At 49.0% G+C, this 19606-nt stretch overlaps 8 protein-coding genes across 8 annotated transcripts; 2 read left to right on the forward strand and 6 right to left on the reverse strand.

Moving 5' to 3' along the window:
- Positions 1-454: 454 nt before the first annotated feature.
- Positions 455-1384, reverse strand: N7529_006718 (sucrase/ferredoxin-like domain-containing protein; the record flags this gene model as incomplete). Its single annotated transcript, XM_057242245.1, has 2 exons — positions 455-1048; positions 1097-1384. The coding sequence occupies 2 exons, from the start codon at positions 1382-1384 to the stop codon at positions 455-457; spliced, it is 882 nt and encodes a 293-aa protein (XP_057097604.1).
- Positions 1385-2998: 1614 nt separating this feature from the next.
- Positions 2999-5663, forward strand: N7529_006719 (putative C6 transcription factor; the record flags this gene model as incomplete). Its single annotated transcript, XM_057242246.1, has 4 exons — positions 2999-3709; positions 3779-5057; positions 5112-5527; positions 5589-5663. 4 exons carry the CDS (start codon positions 2999-3001, stop codon positions 5661-5663), a joined length of 2481 nt encoding a protein of 826 aa, XP_057097605.1.
- Positions 5664-6895: 1232 nt separating this feature from the next.
- On the forward strand, positions 6896-8172 carry N7529_006720 (uncharacterized protein; the record flags this gene model as incomplete). The annotated part of the gene is made up of 3 exons (XM_057242247.1): positions 6896-7900; positions 7954-8089; positions 8147-8172. 3 exons carry the CDS (start codon positions 6896-6898, stop codon positions 8170-8172), a joined length of 1167 nt encoding a protein of 388 aa, XP_057097606.1.
- Positions 8173-8387: 215 nt separating this feature from the next.
- Positions 8388-9231, reverse strand: N7529_006721 (SDR family NAD(P)-dependent oxidoreductase; the record flags this gene model as incomplete). Its single annotated transcript, XM_057242248.1, has 2 exons — positions 8388-8577; positions 8648-9231. The coding sequence occupies 2 exons, from the start codon at positions 9229-9231 to the stop codon at positions 8388-8390; spliced, it is 774 nt and encodes a 257-aa protein (XP_057097607.1).
- Positions 9232-10035: 804 nt separating this feature from the next.
- On the reverse strand, positions 10036-10428 carry N7529_006722 (uncharacterized protein; the record flags this gene model as incomplete). The annotated part of the gene is made up of 1 exon (XM_057242249.1): positions 10036-10428. One exon carries the CDS (start codon positions 10426-10428, stop codon positions 10036-10038), a length of 393 nt encoding a protein of 130 aa, XP_057097608.1.
- A 534-nt stretch (positions 10429-10962) lies between these two features.
- Positions 10963-12559, reverse strand: N7529_006723 (uncharacterized protein; the record flags this gene model as incomplete). The annotated part of the gene is made up of 4 exons (XM_057242250.1): positions 10963-11298; positions 11362-11733; positions 11787-12378; positions 12426-12559. The coding sequence occupies 4 exons, from the start codon at positions 12557-12559 to the stop codon at positions 10963-10965; spliced, it is 1434 nt and encodes a 477-aa protein (XP_057097609.1).
- Positions 12560-13233: 674 nt separating this feature from the next.
- On the reverse strand, positions 13234-16783 carry N7529_006724 (bifunctional cytochrome P450/NADPH--P450 reductase; the record flags this gene model as incomplete). Its single annotated transcript, XM_057242251.1, has 4 exons — positions 13234-15779; positions 15835-16275; positions 16345-16590; positions 16663-16783. The coding sequence occupies 4 exons, from the start codon at positions 16781-16783 to the stop codon at positions 13234-13236; spliced, it is 3354 nt and encodes a 1117-aa protein (XP_057097610.1).
- A 1309-nt stretch (positions 16784-18092) lies between these two features.
- On the reverse strand, positions 18093-19256 carry N7529_006725 (glycoside hydrolase family 16 protein; the record flags this gene model as incomplete). The annotated part of the gene is made up of 2 exons (XM_057242252.1): positions 18093-18405; positions 18457-19256. 2 exons carry the CDS (start codon positions 19254-19256, stop codon positions 18093-18095), a joined length of 1113 nt encoding a protein of 370 aa, XP_057097611.1.
- Positions 19257-19606: the final 350 nt, after the last annotated feature.

Genomic DNA, 19606 nt, shown 5'->3' on the forward strand with positions numbered 1-19606 from the left:
ATTGATGGTTTTATAGATTTATGCAGATCATGACATCAAGTTTTGATCCAAAAACTACGAACCCCACGCTAAATCTCCCCGTCTTGGCTTCCTCTTTTGGCCAAGATCAAACCTTTGAAAAATACAATATACACACATGTATCAATCGAGTTGACAATTGCAAATAACCATCTTCAGATTGTCTAAATGATTGCGTGAGTTGACTCCTCAAACTGCGCTGATATCCTTTGTCTTAGGTCAAATTCGCGATTTTGATTGTGACGATAAATCCGATGAGGACATCCTTCATTGGAAGCTGACCCGATCATATATTTATTCAAAGAGAAGAGACTGAAGAGTGTATCAAAATAGAAAATTTACGCTAAAAGATATAGTTTTATTAAATTCGGATCTTCCACGCTGGAAAACTATTTAGGAGGGCCGTATCAATTTAAGCAAGTTGCTCCAACGCCGATCACCAACTGGTCAGCCCCCGTGCTCGATCAAACCCACCCCTCAACTGCGACTCGGGATGTACAACCTTCCCCTGCAGAACAGTATACTTGACAATTCCCTCACAATGCTCCGGCCTGACACGCGCCAGCCAGATCATCTGCTGGTCTTTCTTGCGATATATCAATACGTTCGCGGAGAATTTGTGCCCGCCGACATGCGACACGAAGAAGATGCCCACTCCGCCAGGTCGCGAGTCATCTGAGTCTCGGTCCAGCCCCAGCGGGCGAAGATGTCGTTCAAGTTCGCGTTTGATCAGTGGGGCCGTGATACCGCAGCGCGCGTCTCGCCTTCGGTGTGAGCACAACAAAATCACGTAGTCCAGTTCGCAAGGTCGAGCGCTCATCGACCCTTCGGAAGAGACGGTGACGTTTTCGCTTTGCTGGTTGGTGGGGTGGTCGATGTGTTGGGTGATTAGGTTTGGTACGTCTTTTTGCGTAACGGAGTCAATATACGTGAAGGATGGTAGAATGAGCACCGTGGTTGCTTTAGTGAGGCCTTTCTCTGCGATTGAATCGCCGGGAGGGTTGATGTTTGATGCTGAGACCATGATGCGCTGTAGCAAGGTCAGTAGTGATCAAAACTTGGATTTGAGGAAACATACACCGAGCTCTGATTTCGCTGAATCAAATGCTTCCATCAAACTTCCTGACTCTTTTTCGACCTTTTCCTTCCAATCTGATTGTCCCGTTGCCACGAGAACATGGGAGTGAAATTCCTTAATATGGCCATACAAGGGCCTTAGATTTTCGACTTTGACCTTTGACGGAAATTGTATTGTGCAGTCGGCGCAATCGTTTGAGCAGTCGGGGCCATCTTCTTTAGGGTTCACCTTGGGTATGAAGTACTCATTGACGCCTGTGCGGCCCAAGGAAAGTAAAGAGCGCAGCATGGTTGATGAAAGAATGAAAGTTCTTGCAAGCTAATTCAGTCGGGTGTTGCCTGACTGATATAGTCCAAATTAACTCCGAGATGGGCACTAACTCGGGGAATGAAAACCCCGAGCTCCGATCTGACAGCTTTATCTCCAGATTCTCGGAGATTCTCAGTGGGCATTTGGACCCTATTTTATTTTTGGGTATCTAGCTTATTTTAATTTGATCTGAAAGGCTTTTGAGTTCTGTGGCGGCTCAACACTTTTATCGCAGTTGCCTACAAAATGGTCAGTCAGTGACCTAGTGCTAAAGAAAACCCCAGAGTGGTCGACTTAATCCTTGAGAGACATCATCGGACTTTCATGCAAACAATCCTTGGAACGAAGTGTGAGTGTTTTACCTCGATCGGCAATACTAATTCGTGCTCGTCCGGTACAAGTTGGCATTGAGATACACCTCCGATGGGGTTTTACGGCCACGTCCATGAGCATTCAGCATGTACAGAAATCTGCATTCGGTGTGCCGCTGCAGTGAAGCATATGGCGATTGTAGTTTGATCGAGAAGACAAGTCATCTAAAGTCATCTAAAAGCAGGCGAAATCTCGGTGCATTTAATTCATAGAAGTTTGGCGATACTCTTGAATATAACATTACTATGAGATTTCTGTACACTTTCTACAGGTCCTAATTTTCAAATTGTCTCTGAAGGATATTGTTAGTTTCCCTCCAAGGTTTCAATCGTGACCATATACTTACTAACTATAGCCTGACTTGCTTTCATTAAAGCTGTTTCCAGAAGTTTAGGCTCCATGTACATTTGCGATTGGAAGTCAGCTATTCTAAAGGTACAATAGAAAACATCATATATACTCATTCTCTATGTTAAGAACAACGAAGAGAATGATAGGTAAACGAAGTTGAAGAGAGCTACTTAACTAGTTAGAAGACCAAAAGGCTGGCAACATTGATGCTTCAGATCTGGCTCAATAACTGACCATATACCCATAATCTTTAGAAATTACAGCACCGCTCATCAAAGAGACCGCCATTTGCACCTGGGTTTGGCCAGCATGGATAATTGAGTAAGAGAATTGAAACACGGCATAGGGGGCGGTTTTATTGTGGATCTTGGCGAACATCTCATAATTCGGAAACCAACTTTGTCCGAGATGGCTAGAATGCCCACAATGCCAAGTAATGCAATTATCCATTCCGGAGGCTTGAATATCGTCTCTCAAACCTAGATTTTTGTTAATGGAATTTATACAAGAATAGAGGACGCGATGCATATTTCCAGTGGAGTCTACTTGAACCCTTAAGCGGGGCTCTCGAAATGGGCCTAACGGAAGCTTCGGGACTGCCCCTGAAACCATGAAGATTTCAATCTGACTCTTTAAAAGACAAGAGTAAATGTAAAATCAAAGCAACACACTGATGGTCTATGATACAAAAAACATCCTCTTTGAATGGGAACTTGATCAGCAAGAAACAAAGAAGAAGAAATACATCGGTCAGACTTTCCGGATTGGGCAATGCAGAGCGGGACCACGTAAGCCGAACGCTAAACCCATTTTCCCCCCAAAACCTCCCTCATCTCGGACGTAAGATCTCAAGTATAACTCATCCCGAGCATGTCGCTAGAGATAAATATGGATGCTAATACCCAACCTGACCGGGTACGCAAGCGTCGCCGCCGCACAATGGCGTGCACACAATGTCGTAATCGCAAATTGAGATGTGATCGCGAATATCCCACATGCAGTCGCTGTCTGAAAAGCAGAACTCCGAGCAAATGCACATATGAGGATGGCTTCTTATGGCAACAACCCACTACTGTGGCCACGACTGCATTTGCGTCCGACCGAGGGCCCACTGCACCTGTGCAAGCTGATCGCACCCCCGTTGAAACTCCCCCGGATTCGGGGATGGCAACGGTATCAACTCGGTCGGAGCTATTCCCAACCAGTGGACCTACTCCGAGTCACCCCATGCATCACAGTCACCACGGTCTTTCGGGTCATGCTCTTGCGCCACCTTTCAGAGGTCGCCCACCTGGTAAAGAGCGACGCGACTGCTTTTTGGAGACTGTTCTCGGTGCTCCCAAGGCGGCCGTCAATCAGGAACCTTATGTGAACTCGGGCTTGCTGCAGCGCCTGAAGCGCCCTGCGCCGGAGTCCGACATGCAATCCTCATCGCGGGTCGATGAGGATCACCTCTATGAGGAAGAAGAATTCTTATCGCCGTCGCATCAGCTTGATCTCTCTCCTTGTATGATGATGAGAGGCCGTGAAACGAAGACTCGTTTCAGCGGGTCGGGAATCTTCGCGAACCTCCTAGCGCAGGTCTGTCTACACTCTGCTCTTCTGATTGTCGACAATTGACATTATTTAAATAATGACTGACTCGAAAAGTTCCCGGATATTAAATCTTTTGCGGAAGAGATCAAGATGTCAAATCCGATTATATCGCAGCTTCGACCTGATCTCGAAAAGGTGAAGCGTGGCCTCTGGAAACGCAAGCCGCTCAATACACCCTTCCCTGATCCAACGACAGCGTCACTGGTTGAGATGCTACCTTCACGCGGGGTAGTAGATGAGCTAATCAGCTTGTATCTAACTTACATCGAGTCAACCCACCGAATTCTCCATGTTCCATCTTTCTTACGTGAGGTTGACGAGTTCTGGGCTATGTTAGATAGTCCCGGCTCTCTCTCTGCGGGCTTCGCAGTTCAATTGCTGTTGGTTCTTGCCTGCGCATGGAATCTTGCGGACTTTACTAGTCTCCAGTCAAAGAATGTTTCCGAGCTCAAGTGTTACACGGCGATTGAATGGGTGCTCCACGCCGAGAGATGGATTGAGAATTTGCACAACAAGCGTCCGGAGATCAACTCGATGAGACTCTCCATTCTCTTGATATTGGCACGGAACAGTCACGGAATGAAACGTAGTCAAGCCTGGTTCGCAACGGGTACTCTTGTGAAGCAGGCGATGATGGCAGGATATCACCGTGACCCGAGCAGATATTCGCGGATCTCTATATTCAACAAAGAGATGAGGCGGCGAATTTGGAACACAATAGTTGAATTGGACCTCCAGATTGCCCTCGATCGGGGTATGCCACCCTCGGTGCAGAGTTTTGATTTTGATGCATCTCCAGCGTTGAACATCCATGATGATGAGCTCAACGAAAATACTACCGAAGTTCCCGAAAGTCGGCCACCGGGCGAAGTCACAGACACCTCTTTCCAATCCATCTTGAGCCAATCACTACCGCTTCGTCTTCAAGCTTGCTCCCTAATGCACTCTCCGCGGATTAATTGTCGATACGAGGATATACAGCGCCTGGACTGGGAACTCAACCGATACCTTGCTCGGATTCCTTCTTGGGTGACCACAGAACCTCACAACATTGTAACCCAGCATAAAGTCATTCTGTGGAAGTCCTTGATTGAAAGCAAACTCGCACAGTCCCTGCTATCAATTCACACCCCTTTTGCCATCGAAGCACGACGAGAAGCCCTCTTTGCCCCTTCGGCGCGATCTCGCATGGACGCTGCAATCCGGATATTGTCAACCCAGCGACGGATGCACGAAACCTCACGGTCCCTCTCGCTGTGCACGCTTGGGGAATGGACTATACATGCTTATATCTCCATTTGCCAGTTGCTGCACTCGACACAATCTGACAACAGTACATCTTCTGTGTCCCAGCTTGATCCAAGAATACAAACTGATCTCTTATTAGGTGCCCCATTTTATCCCACGTCATCAACCTCCCTTGTCCATAATCTACCCGGTTTCCCAGAATCTCTCCTCTCGCTTGTAGAAACGGCCCTGATCTCACTTGAAGAACGATCCTTGTTAGTGACAAAGGGAGCAAAGGACTACTTCTTCCTTTCAACAATTGTTGCTCTAGTCAAAGCCCGAATTTGGCCAGCGCAAGCAATCGTATACAAGCAGCAGGTGGTCGAACGGATCCTAGCATTTGCACAGGCTCTGTTCTCCCGGCACACTGGCTGCGAGCATCTTGGTCCGCACGGGATGGGCAACTTCAAAAACAATCAGGTGGCTGCATTCACAGCAACCCCAACGATGGTACCTGTTATGCCGACAGAGTTTGATCCCAATGGAATGTTACCGCCGCCGCACCTAGGCGTCACTGTGAGTCCCTTTCTGGCCCCTGTTTCTTTGATCTCTGTATTGACCATCCATTGTCTTGAAGCCGCCTGGCGAATTTGACCCTTTCTTGGAGATATTCGATTGGGAGGATCTGACAGGCATGACACTCCCCTGTTGAGACTTCGTCCCGCTATGTACAATACATGCAGGATTTCTTCTTTTCACTATCAACATTATACCATCATACCATCAACGATCATCCGGGGTCATCAATGCCCATTATCTTTATTCATCTTATGTCTACAATATATATAATCTTCTAGTTGTTCTAGTTTATTCTGTCAACATTCGACATGGCGATGTCATATTCCGTTGCGTAAGTGTGATTGTTGTTGATCACAGTTGCTTGGGTTCACCATGAGATCATGATCGGAGATATCAGGATTGACGTGATGCAAGGGGGAAAAACAAGGCGACATCTTAGCGCAGAGCCTTATTTGCACCCTTACTCATAATTGCCGAGCATTATGACATATGATAGTTTTGGTTCACTATGTTCTCTAGTTCGGGCTATGCATACATTATTTTAAGCCTTGTCGGCTTGCACCTGGATATTAGCGCGGAGTCATGTTGTGTTAACCGTCGATCATGCTAGCCGTTGTGGGGGCCAATTCTAATGAATGACTAAACTCGGATATTGCTTGAAGGCTCCGAGGTCCAAGTTGAGAATTGATGTTGAATAGGTTGTTGGCTGATTTTCCTTGGGCTACATTATAACTACAAAAGTACTTTGATTTAACCCCACAAAGTAATGACAGAAATAACAAGCAAAGATAAGCAATTTAATCAAATTGCAGTCCAGACAACTCACCCGATGAAATCTACCAATCACAATGTCTAACTAGTGGATCGTGCCTGTGCCAGACCTTGGTGCGGGTCTTGTACCTGGAAGTACCTGATAGCCAGGTAAATAACGTTAAGGATCTAGGTACCTATAAGTACCAGTCTAACAAAATATCGCAGCCTAGAAGTCCCCTAAAACGCTTGGCTTTGATTTTAGTATTCATGGACCCTCGACTTCAAGAGGCTCCTAGGCTGCGTCTTTAGTTCAATTTTTTTCCTTTTCCCTTGCTGAGATTGTATGATTACCACGTGCGCCTCCCTCACTTGAATTGTCTTTCATTCTTCTCTCTCAGACTAAATTCTCCGCTTCCTCTCCACATACTATATTTCCCCTATTTGCTACATTGACTGGCCATTTTCAATGCAAAAGAGCATAGATATGTGCAATTCAGTTCAATAACAATCACCATTTCCCCGGCAAACTAAGCCGACTTCCAAATTCATCTGAGCATCAATCGTCAAACTTCGGAGCGGATACAAAAACCTGTATTACTATAAACTCGTCTCATGATGCACCTCATACATCTACTATCATTGCTATTCGCAACCACAGCGCCATTGGCAGGGGCAGTTCCAGCACAATCATGGGGCCACACAGTAACGCAAGTATATGATACCACCAACCGAGTACCTCTCCCCAACGAAGGCCATCTACAAGTCCACGACCCCAACATCATCCTCTCCAATGACCACTACTACCTCTTCAAAGGCGGGATTAACATCCCAATCTTCAAATCCACCAACATGTCCGGGCCCTGGGAAAAGATCGGCACTGTCCTAGACGGCGACAGCATCATTGACAAAGGCAATCGGTCCCGCCCGTGGGCCCCAACGATCATTGAAAAAAACGGTACCTTCTACTGCTACTACACGCTGAGCCGGCCCGGATCTCGCAACAGTGCAATCGGTGTCGCAACAACAACGGCGCTGGGCAGCACGTGGACGGACCACGGCCTCCTCATTAATACGGGGAGCGGGCCTGGCTCCGATGTGTATCCTTACACTATTACCAACGCCATTGATGCGTCGTTTATCTTTGACCAGGGCTCCGGACAGGCGTATCTGAATTACGGCAGTTTCTGGCATAATATCTGGCAGGTGCCGCTTTCTGATGATTTGCTTTCTGTGAAGGATGCAGCGAAGCCGGATGCTGTGCAGTTGACTTTTGTGCCGCATGAGACGGTCCGTCCGGAGGAGGGGTCTTGGATGAGTTATCATGATGACTATTACTATGCTTGGTTTAGTCATGGGAAATGTTGCAAATTTGAGAGCGGGTTCCCGAAGCGTGGTGCGGAGTATAGTATTCGTGTTGGGAGATCGAAGGATGTTCGTGGTCCTTTTGCGGATAAAAAGGGTGATTTGTTGCTTGATGGTGGGGGGACGATAGTTTATGCGTCTAATCATGGGGCTGTTTATGCTCCTGGTGGAATCGGAGTTTTGCCTGGGAATGATTCAACGCCTGATATTCTTTATTATCATTATTTGAACACTTCGATTGGGTTCCTGGATACAGTAAGTCCATCTCCTGAGGGTCTCTTTTGTGACTCAACTGATTGGGTTTACAGCAAGCTCAACTGGGCTGGAACTACCTGGAATATAAGGATGGGTGGCCAGTACCCCTCGAAGGCGAAGATGCTGCCGCTGCCAGCGCCGCTCCTACCAATGCTCTTCCTAGATGGAGCTCCCTGACAATTGTCCTTGGTAAGTTCAGAATTATCTCAATGTCCTTTCATTGTCATGCACTAATTGATTCGACAGGTTTATGGTTGTACATCTGGTCATAACGACGGCCGCACTCCGCATTCGACGCCGGTTTCTTTACTTCTTTTATCCATATTCCTCAATGACTGTACATAGATATCATGGTGGTGGCGTTTTGCTGGTCTTTGGGTATTACAAATGTCATTTAGCGATCATGGAACATCGTTCTTGGCCCTCAAACTATTAGATCAGCTACCGAATTTATAATTCTCGCAGTATAACCTTGAAATCACATCTTTCATGGATCCCATCCACCGTCAACACTGACAATCTGACCCGTCGTATATGATGCAGCATCACTGAGCAGGAACACAACCGTCTGCGCAACCTCCTCGGCCCTGCCGATGCGCGGGATAGCAGTGGGTGGAGCACTAATCTGACCCTGGATCTCCTTGGCCATGTCAAGCAGGGGCGTTTGAATGGACCCACTAAGAAGATGCGATCAGTGAATCATTCATCAATGCGATATCCTCCAACCGGTAAGATAAATATACTCACGGTGCAACCGCATTAACCCTAATATCGGGTCCAACTTCTTTCGCAACCGACTTCGTCAGGCCAACAACAGCATGCTTGGTTGTGGAATAAGCAGCATGCAGGGCAAACCCTCTAATGCCCTGAATACTCGACGCATTGACAATACTTCCTTTACCTCCCGGGGCCGTCTCCGAGATAGCCTTTAATTGCGCGCGCAGGCAATACATCAATCCAGTCACATTGACCCGCATCAGCATGTCCCACTCGGCATCATCCTGATCAACAAATTTGCCTATTCCGTGTTGCTTGCCGATTGTGCCGGCCATATTTGCGGCGCCATCGAGTCGGCCAAAGTGCGACACCGTCGAGGCGATCCATTCTTTTACAGCGGACACGTTACTAATGTCTAGAGCGGTTGTGATGATTGTTGAGGCTGTGGAGGAGCGGGAATCAGCCTCGATTGTCTGGCGCGCTGTGTCGAGGACTGCTTGGCTCAAATCGGCGAGTGAGAGCAGGGCGCCCTGGGCGTGGAGTTGGCGGGCGACGGCTAGGCCGATGCCGCCTAGGCCGGTTACAGCGTAGACTTTGCCTTTGACGGAATCCATTTGCGCAACTTGGGGAGGTTTTTGGATTTTTTAGAGACAGTTGAGAGAGAAAGAAAACTCGGCGCAAGTTGTCGCTTTCAAGTACATGTGGGGTGTCAATACCCCAAAGTGGTGGAAGAACGTGGGGTCGGAGCTCCTCCGTGTCCAATCTATAGGCCGGCTATATTGGTGTTGCATTGTATAATCGGCTAAATTGTAATTTCCGTCTCGCTGTCAATAAGAAAGCTGATATTTACCCCGCGAGACTCCACTCATTGATAATGGGAAAAGTTATACCCAGCACTATGAACGATATCATATTGAGGGCAGGGGGTTATTCAGGGTTCAGTCCGGAATCATGCAAAGCTTGCAATATACCTATTCCTAGTTCATTTCGTTCCTTGCAGCTCGAGTGGTGGTGCAAGGCTTTTCTCCAGGAAATACAAGCTCGAAGGGAGTCAAGATGCTAGATTTTTCAAGACAACAGCCGCTCTACTTCTGTGAGCGTAAACAAATTTATCAAAATCTATGGTCAACCACGTGTTGAGACCAGTCATCTTAAGGTGGATCTGCAATGCTTTCTTCTCGAGGTTCGGGCCGTCTTTAAGAAATGCAGGACGGCGACCAAATAATATTAGGAATGTTCGGCTTGGCATATTCTAGAATGACTGAATATGTATCCAAGGCTCTTGGCCTTAATTAAGCAATTCAGTCACCTATCCACTTAACAATATATCCACACCATCCTCCGACACATCAACTCTGTAATCACAAATGGGTATCTCAAAATGCAACAAAAACAAGAACAGTCACGCTATGCACCGCTCAGACAAACATTCCCGACAAAAGCAAACCCCCAACCACCAAGGAAACCAACGAGCATCCCATCGACGGCCCCTTCCGCACCGCCCCAGATTTATACTCCGTACTGCTCCCATGCATAACGCCCGCAGCATTCAGGCAGTACATGACCCTCTTCGTCTCCGCCGAAGAAGACGAGCGACAGACCGCAGTACAAGGATCTGGGTCCTCATAAATCCACACGCCATTCGAACAACAGGACTGCAAAACAGCCTCCATATCACGATCTGGGTTCTTCTCCTGGTACAGCGGTACTTGGTTGTAATAGTTGATATTCGCAGGCAAGGAAGACATCGTGTCGCGCGAGTGGTAGCAGTGTACGGGCTGGGAGAAACTCGTTCCATTGGAGTTTGCCATTGTGGGAGGTTTTCTATGCGATTGGCACTTTCCGGATCGATCCGAGATGCGACGCGATTTTTAGCGATCGTTTGGCTGGGGACGGATAGTCAATCGCGGGGGATGGAGAGTGCGATATTGCAAGTTCGGGTATTATGTGCTTTGGGTGTCGAGCAGGGAAGGGATTGTCAAGATTTTGTTTCAACAAAATCGTAAAGTGGTCCCGCGCGGCTCAGGAACGCCTTTTAACTCACTCCTGAATGATCATCTGTGGGGGAAGTGCCAAGGCGCTATGTTGGGGATATTGGTAACCAAGTGGAGTCCAAATACAATATTGTACCCAATTCTGCAGCTGATGGGGCTTCAGGATCCCGAATACGATGAATCCATTCGTTAATCAATGTTTTTGGCGAATTAGTGGTTTGAATTGAGGTCATTGGTGTTAGGGTGAGACAGAAAAGGGCAATTGCTTATAATGCCGCATTCTCCTTACTTCTCTATTTAATGTGATCTATGCAATATGTGTTTCATATCCTTTGCAACCCTTGAATGTATTTACAGCCGGGCTGCTTCATTGGCTTTTCGCCACATTTTCTTTCGGCGTTCATGGCCATCATTGAAATGCTCAAGCCACTTTTGCTCAAACCGAGGTAGGCGTCGTCCTGGGGTGCCGTCGCGAGGTTCCCCGGCCAGAAGACGGAGCCCTTCAAAGTAGGCTTCAAATTCAGGGTTGAGCACGGTGAATGCGGGCCCGTCGGTCTTTTCTGCAATTCGATTGGTTTCCCACTTTTCTTGCTCTGCAACAGAAGGCAAGGTCGCTCTGCCAGCCAAAACGCGGGCAGCGGCAACCGCTTGCCATTCGAAGACCTTGAATGTCAGGCCAGCGCCAACCTGTGAAAAAATTGTCAGCCCATTGACATTCAAAAACCATGCGATTGCGTAGTATAAACTTACAGCGCCCACGAAGGTCAGTGTGGGATCATGTCGGTAGAAAACATGCTGGTACAGATCTGGCACGCGATTGTTCCGCGTAGCAACTTGGGGCAAGAAAGGCAATGTCCAACTGAAGCCAGTTCCAAAAATCAGATGATCAACGCCGGATTCAAAAGTGCCATCTTCAAAATGCACTGTCCTCTCGCCTTGGTCACTACTCGTGATGTGCGAGATAGGCGTGCGACGCTGGATTTTTGGGTGCTGGAATGCCAAATCGCCAAAGTATGCATTGTAACGACCACGCACAACAGCAATCACTGGTGTTTGGGCGCTGTCGACCAAGTTCACCGCAGTATCTGCCGCAGAGACAGACGCGCCAACAGTGATGACTTTCTACAGTTTGTCAGCGGTCCGTTGTGAAGGAAATAATTAAAGGGAGCAATCACCTTTCCTCGATACTTCTCTGGCCCCCGGTAGTGCTTTGTGTGCTGCACACTACCAGGATACCTGTCCGCAAATTCTTTCAATCCCGGAATCGCAGGAATCCACGGCACTGCGTAATGACCCGTAGCGACGACAACCGCATCGAACTCCTCAGACCACCAATAATCAGACTTGACACCATCGGCAACTTCCGTCCGTCTCAATGTAAGCACCCATTTCTGGCTACTGGGGTCTTTAATAGCGCGCTCCACAGTAGTATTGTACTGAACAAGATCCTGGTAACCGTTGCGGTTAAACAGATCTTCGACATACTTCCGGATCACCGTGTGGTGGCGGAAAGGTGTATCCTCGCCATGGCGCTCAATCGACCATTGCGATCGCACTGGAGGGATAGCCTCTTGAGAAAACGACATGGCGCCTGCGTCCACGTTCGTCTCTAGGGCCGGATACACGGGTGAATCCATGAACCGGTCCTGAGAGCCTACGGGTGTTCGGCAGGGCAGATGCTCGGGAATTTGAAGGGGTGCATCTGCTGTTCGTGCGGATAGCGCATCGAAATCAAATTCCCGAGGTGGCTCATCCTCTCTTGATACCCTGTTGATTGTTAGATTGATCAAGGATCTCATTGAAATGTAACATACCAACACCCGCCAGCATGCTCTTGTCTGTCAAAGACACGAATAACATCAAATGATTTCTCCTGTGCTAGCGCATCAACTGTAATGGCGCCTCCAGGGCCAGCCCCGATAACAGCAACGCTCTTAATATGCGACATGGTATAATGATAAGAAAATGTGGTGTTCAAGACTGGGTATAGAGTCACGCTTTAACCTCACTGTCTCGGCCGACTCAAAAATGGGATGTTATCTGGGTAAAGTTAGGTTTCTGTCACGCCATCGGGCTTGCTTTTGTCGCAAATTTAGGAAGCGCCAAATTGCATGTACGTTTTGCTTCTGTAACATCTCATATATGCGATGAAACAGCCGAGGTTGAACTCACAGTATAACAAAAAAAGCTCATTGAAGATAACCGTTTTTACTCTACGGAGTAAACTAAAGCCAAATTCTAAATGCCGAAGCTTCAGCGAAACTTTCCATTTTTATCCCGACCACTCGGCGTGCCTGCCGTTGATTTGATTGGCTCTCGGCAGTCAAATTTTACTGTCACGTGCCTCATTTCTAGTACGAAAATATTTTGTACTGCTATGAAGATTGCATATCTGCATTATCAGAGGTCTGAAATTCAGAATATGAGTGAAAATTGGCTGCAATAAACGGTGAGACTCATAGTTGTTTTGCAAATTGTTTCATTGCGAGATTGTAAACAAACTGTGGTGTGTCGATTTCGAGTTCCGAATAATCGAAATAAGATAGATGCAAATTGTACGTAACAAATGATTATACAAGCAATCAAGACCAAAATAGACCAAGACGCACCAAACTAATTAACCTAAGTAAACACATCAGTAGCATAGCGTTCCTTGGTGCGCAAGTTATCAAAGAACTGCTCAGCAGCCTGATCCTCATCAAGTTCAGCCCCAGCCGGCGTCTCGCCCTTCTCCTTAAGCTCACGATGTTTGGCACGGCGCTTCTCAAGGTACATCTCTTTACAAGCGTGGCGAATACCAGCGCCAACACCCGTACTTCCGCAAACATAGATATTGGCACCCTCTTCAAACAGCTTCACCAGCTCTTCGCGGTCCTCAAGCATAGCGTCCTGCACATGCTGGCCCTTGCCTTCGCCGGGACGGCTATACGCCCAGCGAACATCGACGGCACCGAGCGCCGCCCACTCCGCCAGCTCGGCAGCGTGGATATCATCCTGGCCCTTGGTCCGGCATCCGATGTATAGAATTGCCTTGGCTGGCTTGACGACCTCTTGGGATTGCAACTCGTCGGAATCGGGGGAGCTGCGACGGCCGCGGATCTTCTCCGCACGATCCATCACGAAGCCACGGAAGGGCGCGAGACCACTGCCTGCGCAGGCCATGATCATGGGCGTTTCCAGGTCCATGGGCGGCTTGAAGCCTGAGTGGGAGGGGCGGACGGTGATATGCGCGCGTTCGCCGGCTTGCAGTTCGGAGAGGTAGTTCGATGCCACGCCGAGGTACTGCTCGATTTCGGCGTCGTCGTCTGCGTGGGCCAGGGCCGGCGCACTGAGCACGCTGAAGGTGATGGAGCATTCGGATGGGTCGACTAGAGGCGATGAGGAGATAGAGTACTGGCGCACGCGCATTGGGGGGAGCATGGCGAGGAAGTCGCCGATGGCAAGCTTGATGGCCGGGTAGCGGGTGAGGAGGTCGAGCGGGCTGACGCGCTTCTTGACGATTTCTTCGGTGAAGCGGCTCGGGCTGGAGGCGAGGTAGCGCAGTTCGGCCTGGACTTCGGCATCGTTGATGGCTGCATCGGCTAGAACGTTCAGATCGCGCTTTGATGCTGGCTGGGAGAGCTCAATGTAGGTGGATAGCAGCTCAAAGGCGGAGATGGGGGTGTCGATGGGGATGGAGGGCGAGGAGGTTGAGCCTGGTGGCTTCTGGACACGGAGCACGGCGTCCCAAGGGAGGTCAAATCGGCGGATGGCGCGACGGACGACTGAGCTTGGGTTTACAGGTAGTACGGCGAGGTAGTCACCACACTGGTAGGTCATGTCTGATGGCAGCTTGAATTTGACCACTCGCTTGGCCGGGGCGCCCGGCGGTGTCAAGAGCTGGTTCTCGATGACGAATCCTTCTTCCAGCTGGAGGCCTAGGGTGGATGCACGCATGCCAGAACTGACTTCAACTTGCAATGATGACTTTGACTTGGCGGCCTGCTCGGGACCAGCCCCGCCAAATTGGGCCATCACAGCCGGCCAGAATGAGGTCTCGCCCCAGCCATCGAAATCAGTGAACATGTCAGAGTTTGCTGCATCAGCAAGGCCAATATCGCAAAGCTTCTTTGCTCCATTCTTCTCGGCCAGATCATCGATGGCTTTGGGGACACGGTAAAAGGTGGACGACCAATCATGGTGACCACAGCCGAAGGTGGCATAGTTGACACCTTCCAGCTCGCCACCCTTCAACTCACTGAGCCACTCGAAGAAGTGGGCGGCGTTATCGGGGGGCTGGCCTTCGTACGAAGCCGAAATAAATACCACAGGGCCGTGCTTCGGCAGATTCTGCATTGTTGAATCCAAGGACCCAATCTCAGCTGCGTAACCGTATCCAGTGGCATCATCAGCTAGTCTGCGAGCGAAGGCCTCACAAGTTCCAGTATTGCTGCCATAGAACACGTGCATTGGCTTCAGCTTTCCATCCGCGGGAGGTGCCACCTTGGGCTTCCGGTCCCGGCTGCCGGCGCCAGTCTCTTTAGGCGTACCAGCGGAGCCACTGAGAGAAGTGCTGAGCTGAGTAGGGTCGAGGCCATCTCTGAGTGACGCCTTCATGTGGAAGTCCTTAGGTTTAATGGTAAGGGTCTGCTTAATGCGCAGGTCGTAGGTAGGGTTATCCATCTGGAAGTTGAAGTTCTGCAGCAGAATCGCAACCACGAGAAGAGCCTCTTGCCAAGCAAAGGGCCGTCCAATACAGCCTCGCATTCCATTTCCGAAGGGCTTCCAAGCGTTTTTGGGCAGCTTCTCGAAGTTTTCATCAAGCATCCGCTCGGGCTTGAACTCGTCGGCATCGGGGCCGTAGACCTTGGGGTCGCGGTGCATCTTGGTGAGCAAAATTGCAACAGTTTCATCCTTGTGGAGGACATATTTGCCACCTCCCAGTGTCACCGGTTCCTCCTTGTTCTTCTCGGGGTGGGGGTGCAGAGCGATCATTGGAGCTGTTGGCTTCAGACGCAAAGTCTCGCGCATCACAGCGGTGATGTACGGAAGCTTCGACATATCCTCGACGACAATCTTGCGCTTGCCGATCACGCGGTCTACTTCCTCTTGGGCCTTCTTATACGCGTTCGGGCTCTTGAGCAGATAGTAAAACAGGAATGACAACATGCCGGAAGTCGTCTCGTGCCCTGTCAAATCTCAGGTTAGCTCTGCAGCTAGCAGGTCTTCGCGATGGTTACTTACCAGCAATCAAGAATGTGATCATGTTGTCCACAATTGAGTCATCTGTCATGCCCTTGCCGGTCTGAGGGTCGCGACCCAGGATCAGGGCATTGAGAAGATCCTTCTTTTCAACGGGGTTTTCTTTCCGCGAATCGACCAATTCGCGCGCCAGGTTGCGAAGATACTCGATATCACTCCAATACTTTGAATTCTCTGTTGTAGGCAGACTGTTGAGCAAAGCAGGCTTCAAAGCACGGCTGCCAGATCCAGCCAATAATCCAACCATACTCTCAACAAATGGGTGCATCTCATCATGGTAGAATGAGTTGAAACGGGTTCCCATCGCACAGAGCGCGATAGTATCCAGTGTCAAGCGAGTGAAGTCGTCTGTCACCGTGATAGGGGTAGTAGGGCCCTGACGCGCCCACTTCATGACAAGCTGAGTAGCGATATCATACATTTCTGGCTGTTGTCAGCTATGGCCATTTTCCATCTGTTCCCCTCCTCTGCAAGGAAGAGCAAGTCACCTACCGTCAAACATGCCGCGAATCATCAACGGACCAAACGCAGGAACAAGGACGCGGTGCGCAATAGCCCAGTTCTCTTCGCCGGGATAGTTCGCTGTAAAGAGACCGTCGTGTACGCCGTTCCGAATCTCATTCAGACCGGCCGAAACCATTTTACTGAATCGCTCCTCATTGCAGACTTCGTCCACCAACTCGTGTGAGCTGATGATTACTCGGGGTCTGCCGAATGTGGTCAATCGGAAAATAGGGCCTAAACAGATCAAAGTAGTCAGCTCATCAATCCAACCCAATCACATCCTTTGCTTGAGGTGTTCATCTGTACCGTAGTTATCGGCTAGTAGCTCAAAGCTGTTTACTGGAACCTCGGGCTCAATGTCGTAGATGTTTCCCAGGAACGGGACGCCTCTGGGGCCCGGAATGGGGACCTGGTTGGATGAGGTCATGACGAGTAATTGTGGTCTTTCAATTAAATGGATATGATTCCGGATCAGGTTTGGATATTAAGGTGTAAATCAACCAAGATCACAGAAGAACTCAAGTCAAGTAGAAAAATAGAAATTCAGAGGTTTTCAGCGGGGTTGAAACTCGTACTACCAAATCCGGTTGACGTCGCAGCGGGGGTTCGAAGTAAGATCGGAGATCGGAGATGTTAGTCTGTATAGTTGATCGTCGAGTGAGGATGTCGGGGGAAATTTGAGGTTTTGAGATGTGGATGGGAATATCCCTATGTCCCTACGTATTTTCTTATAAAAAGAAAAAAAGTGTAATCGTAATCTCACCGACTTATTGAACCTCGGTATATTCAATCAGTTATATAAACAATTAAGGTCTTCATTTAATATGCACAGCCTGAACTGTTTCAACATTTCTCTGGAATACAAGTTCCACTACGGGCTCGGCATCCCTTGAAATCCAATCATGATAGCTGTGTATAAATCGGTGGTCACGCCGAGACTCTCCCTAAGTTTTTTTTTCCTGCCGCCTTAACGGGATTGACAACTGGATTCCGACCGACGCTATGATCTCCCTATAAAACGGAGTTTCTGCACAAATGAATGCACAAGCTGCCTACGTATGTGGGGGATCAGGAATTCCGTTTGACACCGTCTCGCGGGAATATCCTCATCGGGGAAGGAGCGGGGCAGGAGTGGACCCGACCTCCGACTGTTATGCGCGCGTCTTGCAAAGTATTTGCCGGTCTTGAATGAATATCATTGTACTCCGTACAAGATACAATATTGTACAATTCGCCAGGTCAATGAAAAAAGTATGCGACCTGCAGAACTTGGCGTCATAAGTTGTGATGGCTTGCTATTCGAAAGGTGGGTGTTTACCTTTGACATGACAATGCCAAGCTAATCGAATAATTTTCCACAAAAAGGCAATTGGAATGAAAACCCCGTTTTATATGGCAAGATATGTACATGTATATATGATTGAGTAGAGCGCAACTCATCAACAGGGGACTTGAAAGCCAACGAAGGGAAATTTTGATCCAAAAAAACCAAAAGTGGGATATCAACAGAAAGAGGGCGGAAAAAGTGGCTCTGTGTGCGAGGATTCGAGAAATCGAGAGACAAAGAAACAGAGATGAACAGATAAGAAGCCGGGGCGAAAGGAAAAGGTTCATTATTCCGACTTGGAGTGATCATGGCGACAATCTGAAACCCCGGCTCTACGCGAAAAGGGAAATTGAAGTTGTTCCTTCTTGATTAGAGGCAAGATGGATTGGTGAATGTTTTGACAACCATGCTAGTTGCTGACTTGTCGGTAGCCACCGTTCCTGAACTCGCTTCCCTTCCATTCACTCTGCTTCCAGTCGTTCTGGGAGTTCTGCATCTCGGTGCGGTTCTCGGCGTACTGGTTGTTGTCCAGTGCGTTTTCGAGACGGCCCTTGCGACGCTGGCGCAGGCAGAAGATCAGGAAGGCTGCGATTCCGAGCACGCCGGCTCCGGCCGCACCACAGTACACACCGATGTGGGCTCCCTGGCCAAGGTCGTCCCACTTCTCTGAGAGAGACTTGGCTGGAGCTTTGTTCAGTTCGGTCAGTACGGTCGAGTTTCCGCTGTGAAGTTTTGTTAGCTACGATCTTGCGAGGCGGTTCGGTCTCACTTACTCCGCCACTTTGATGCTGTCAAAGGAACCCGTGTGATCCGAGTAGGTATACTCCTTGCCAGAGTGGAAATCCTTGACACGGAGCGCTCCAAGTGTCATCGTGAAGGGGGCTTTATCCCAGTCGACCAAACCACCTGCCCACTCAATGGTACCTTGAGCGGCACTCTTCTGACCAGCGGGCCAGAGACTGAACTTGACACGGCAGGGGGTTTGTGGGTAGTTCTTTCCGCCCAGTGTACCCTTGTCGTCATACAAGAGTTCGCGGACCATATTACCATCAATCCACCACTGAAGTCTCTCCTGGTCCCAGTAGGTGGTGTAGTTGTGAAACTCGGTATCTGCGTTTGGCACGTAGTGGGTGCCGCCACGGTCGAAGGTGGTATCATTGCCCTTGCCAAAGAAGTTGGACTGTACTTCGCTAGTGTTGTATCCGACCCACTCCCAATCGACCTCATCGAGGTCGTCGGATTCCAAGACGACACTGCTCACCAAACCACCTCCCTTGGCCATCTTTACGTGAGATTCCACGACACCGAAGAAGATATAGAAGTTGGAACTCAGGAGGGTGGACTGGCCTTCTCCAGTGAGGGAAAATTGGGCTCCGGTATCATCGTACTTGTAGGTTCCGGTGGTCATGTTCCAAATCGTCTCGTCCAAGGTCGTGTTGAAGTTCCAGGTGTGCTCGGTGCCGAGGGCGGGATCCGCGGGACATGTAGTGTTCAATGGGTCACACGTTGTTGACGTCTGGGCATAGGCATAGCTAGCCAAACCCGCGAACAGGGCGACGCGAGAGAAAAACATGATCTATAAACGATTGATTTCTCAATTCGGGGGCTCTACTACTGGACAGTCCCAAGTTATTAAAAGGAGTGGACTCGAGGCTACTCGAGATTCAGTAAAGAATGTATGTGCAAATGCACTAATGAGTGGAAGGGTCTGCCAGCAGTGAGATCTGAAGATGAGAAAGGGAAACGGGGGGAAACACCCAATTTAGGCCCAGGTGGGTTCGTGACATGTTAGGCTAGTAGTGTTTTGGGTCAAGCTGATTTTTTTTGTTGTGGTACCTTTAGCCACAGAAAGCAAAGGAGGCAGTTAGTGTAAGGGGAAACTTGCAGAAATTATGGTCGAGTTAAACAACTAACCAGTCTGGG

The sequence above is a fragment of the Penicillium soppii genome (assembly GCF_028829465.1).
Source record: "Penicillium soppii strain IBT 18220 chromosome Unknown utg000005l, whole genome shotgun sequence".
NCBI classification, from domain to species: Eukaryota; Fungi; Ascomycota; class Eurotiomycetes; order Eurotiales; family Aspergillaceae; genus Penicillium; species Penicillium soppii.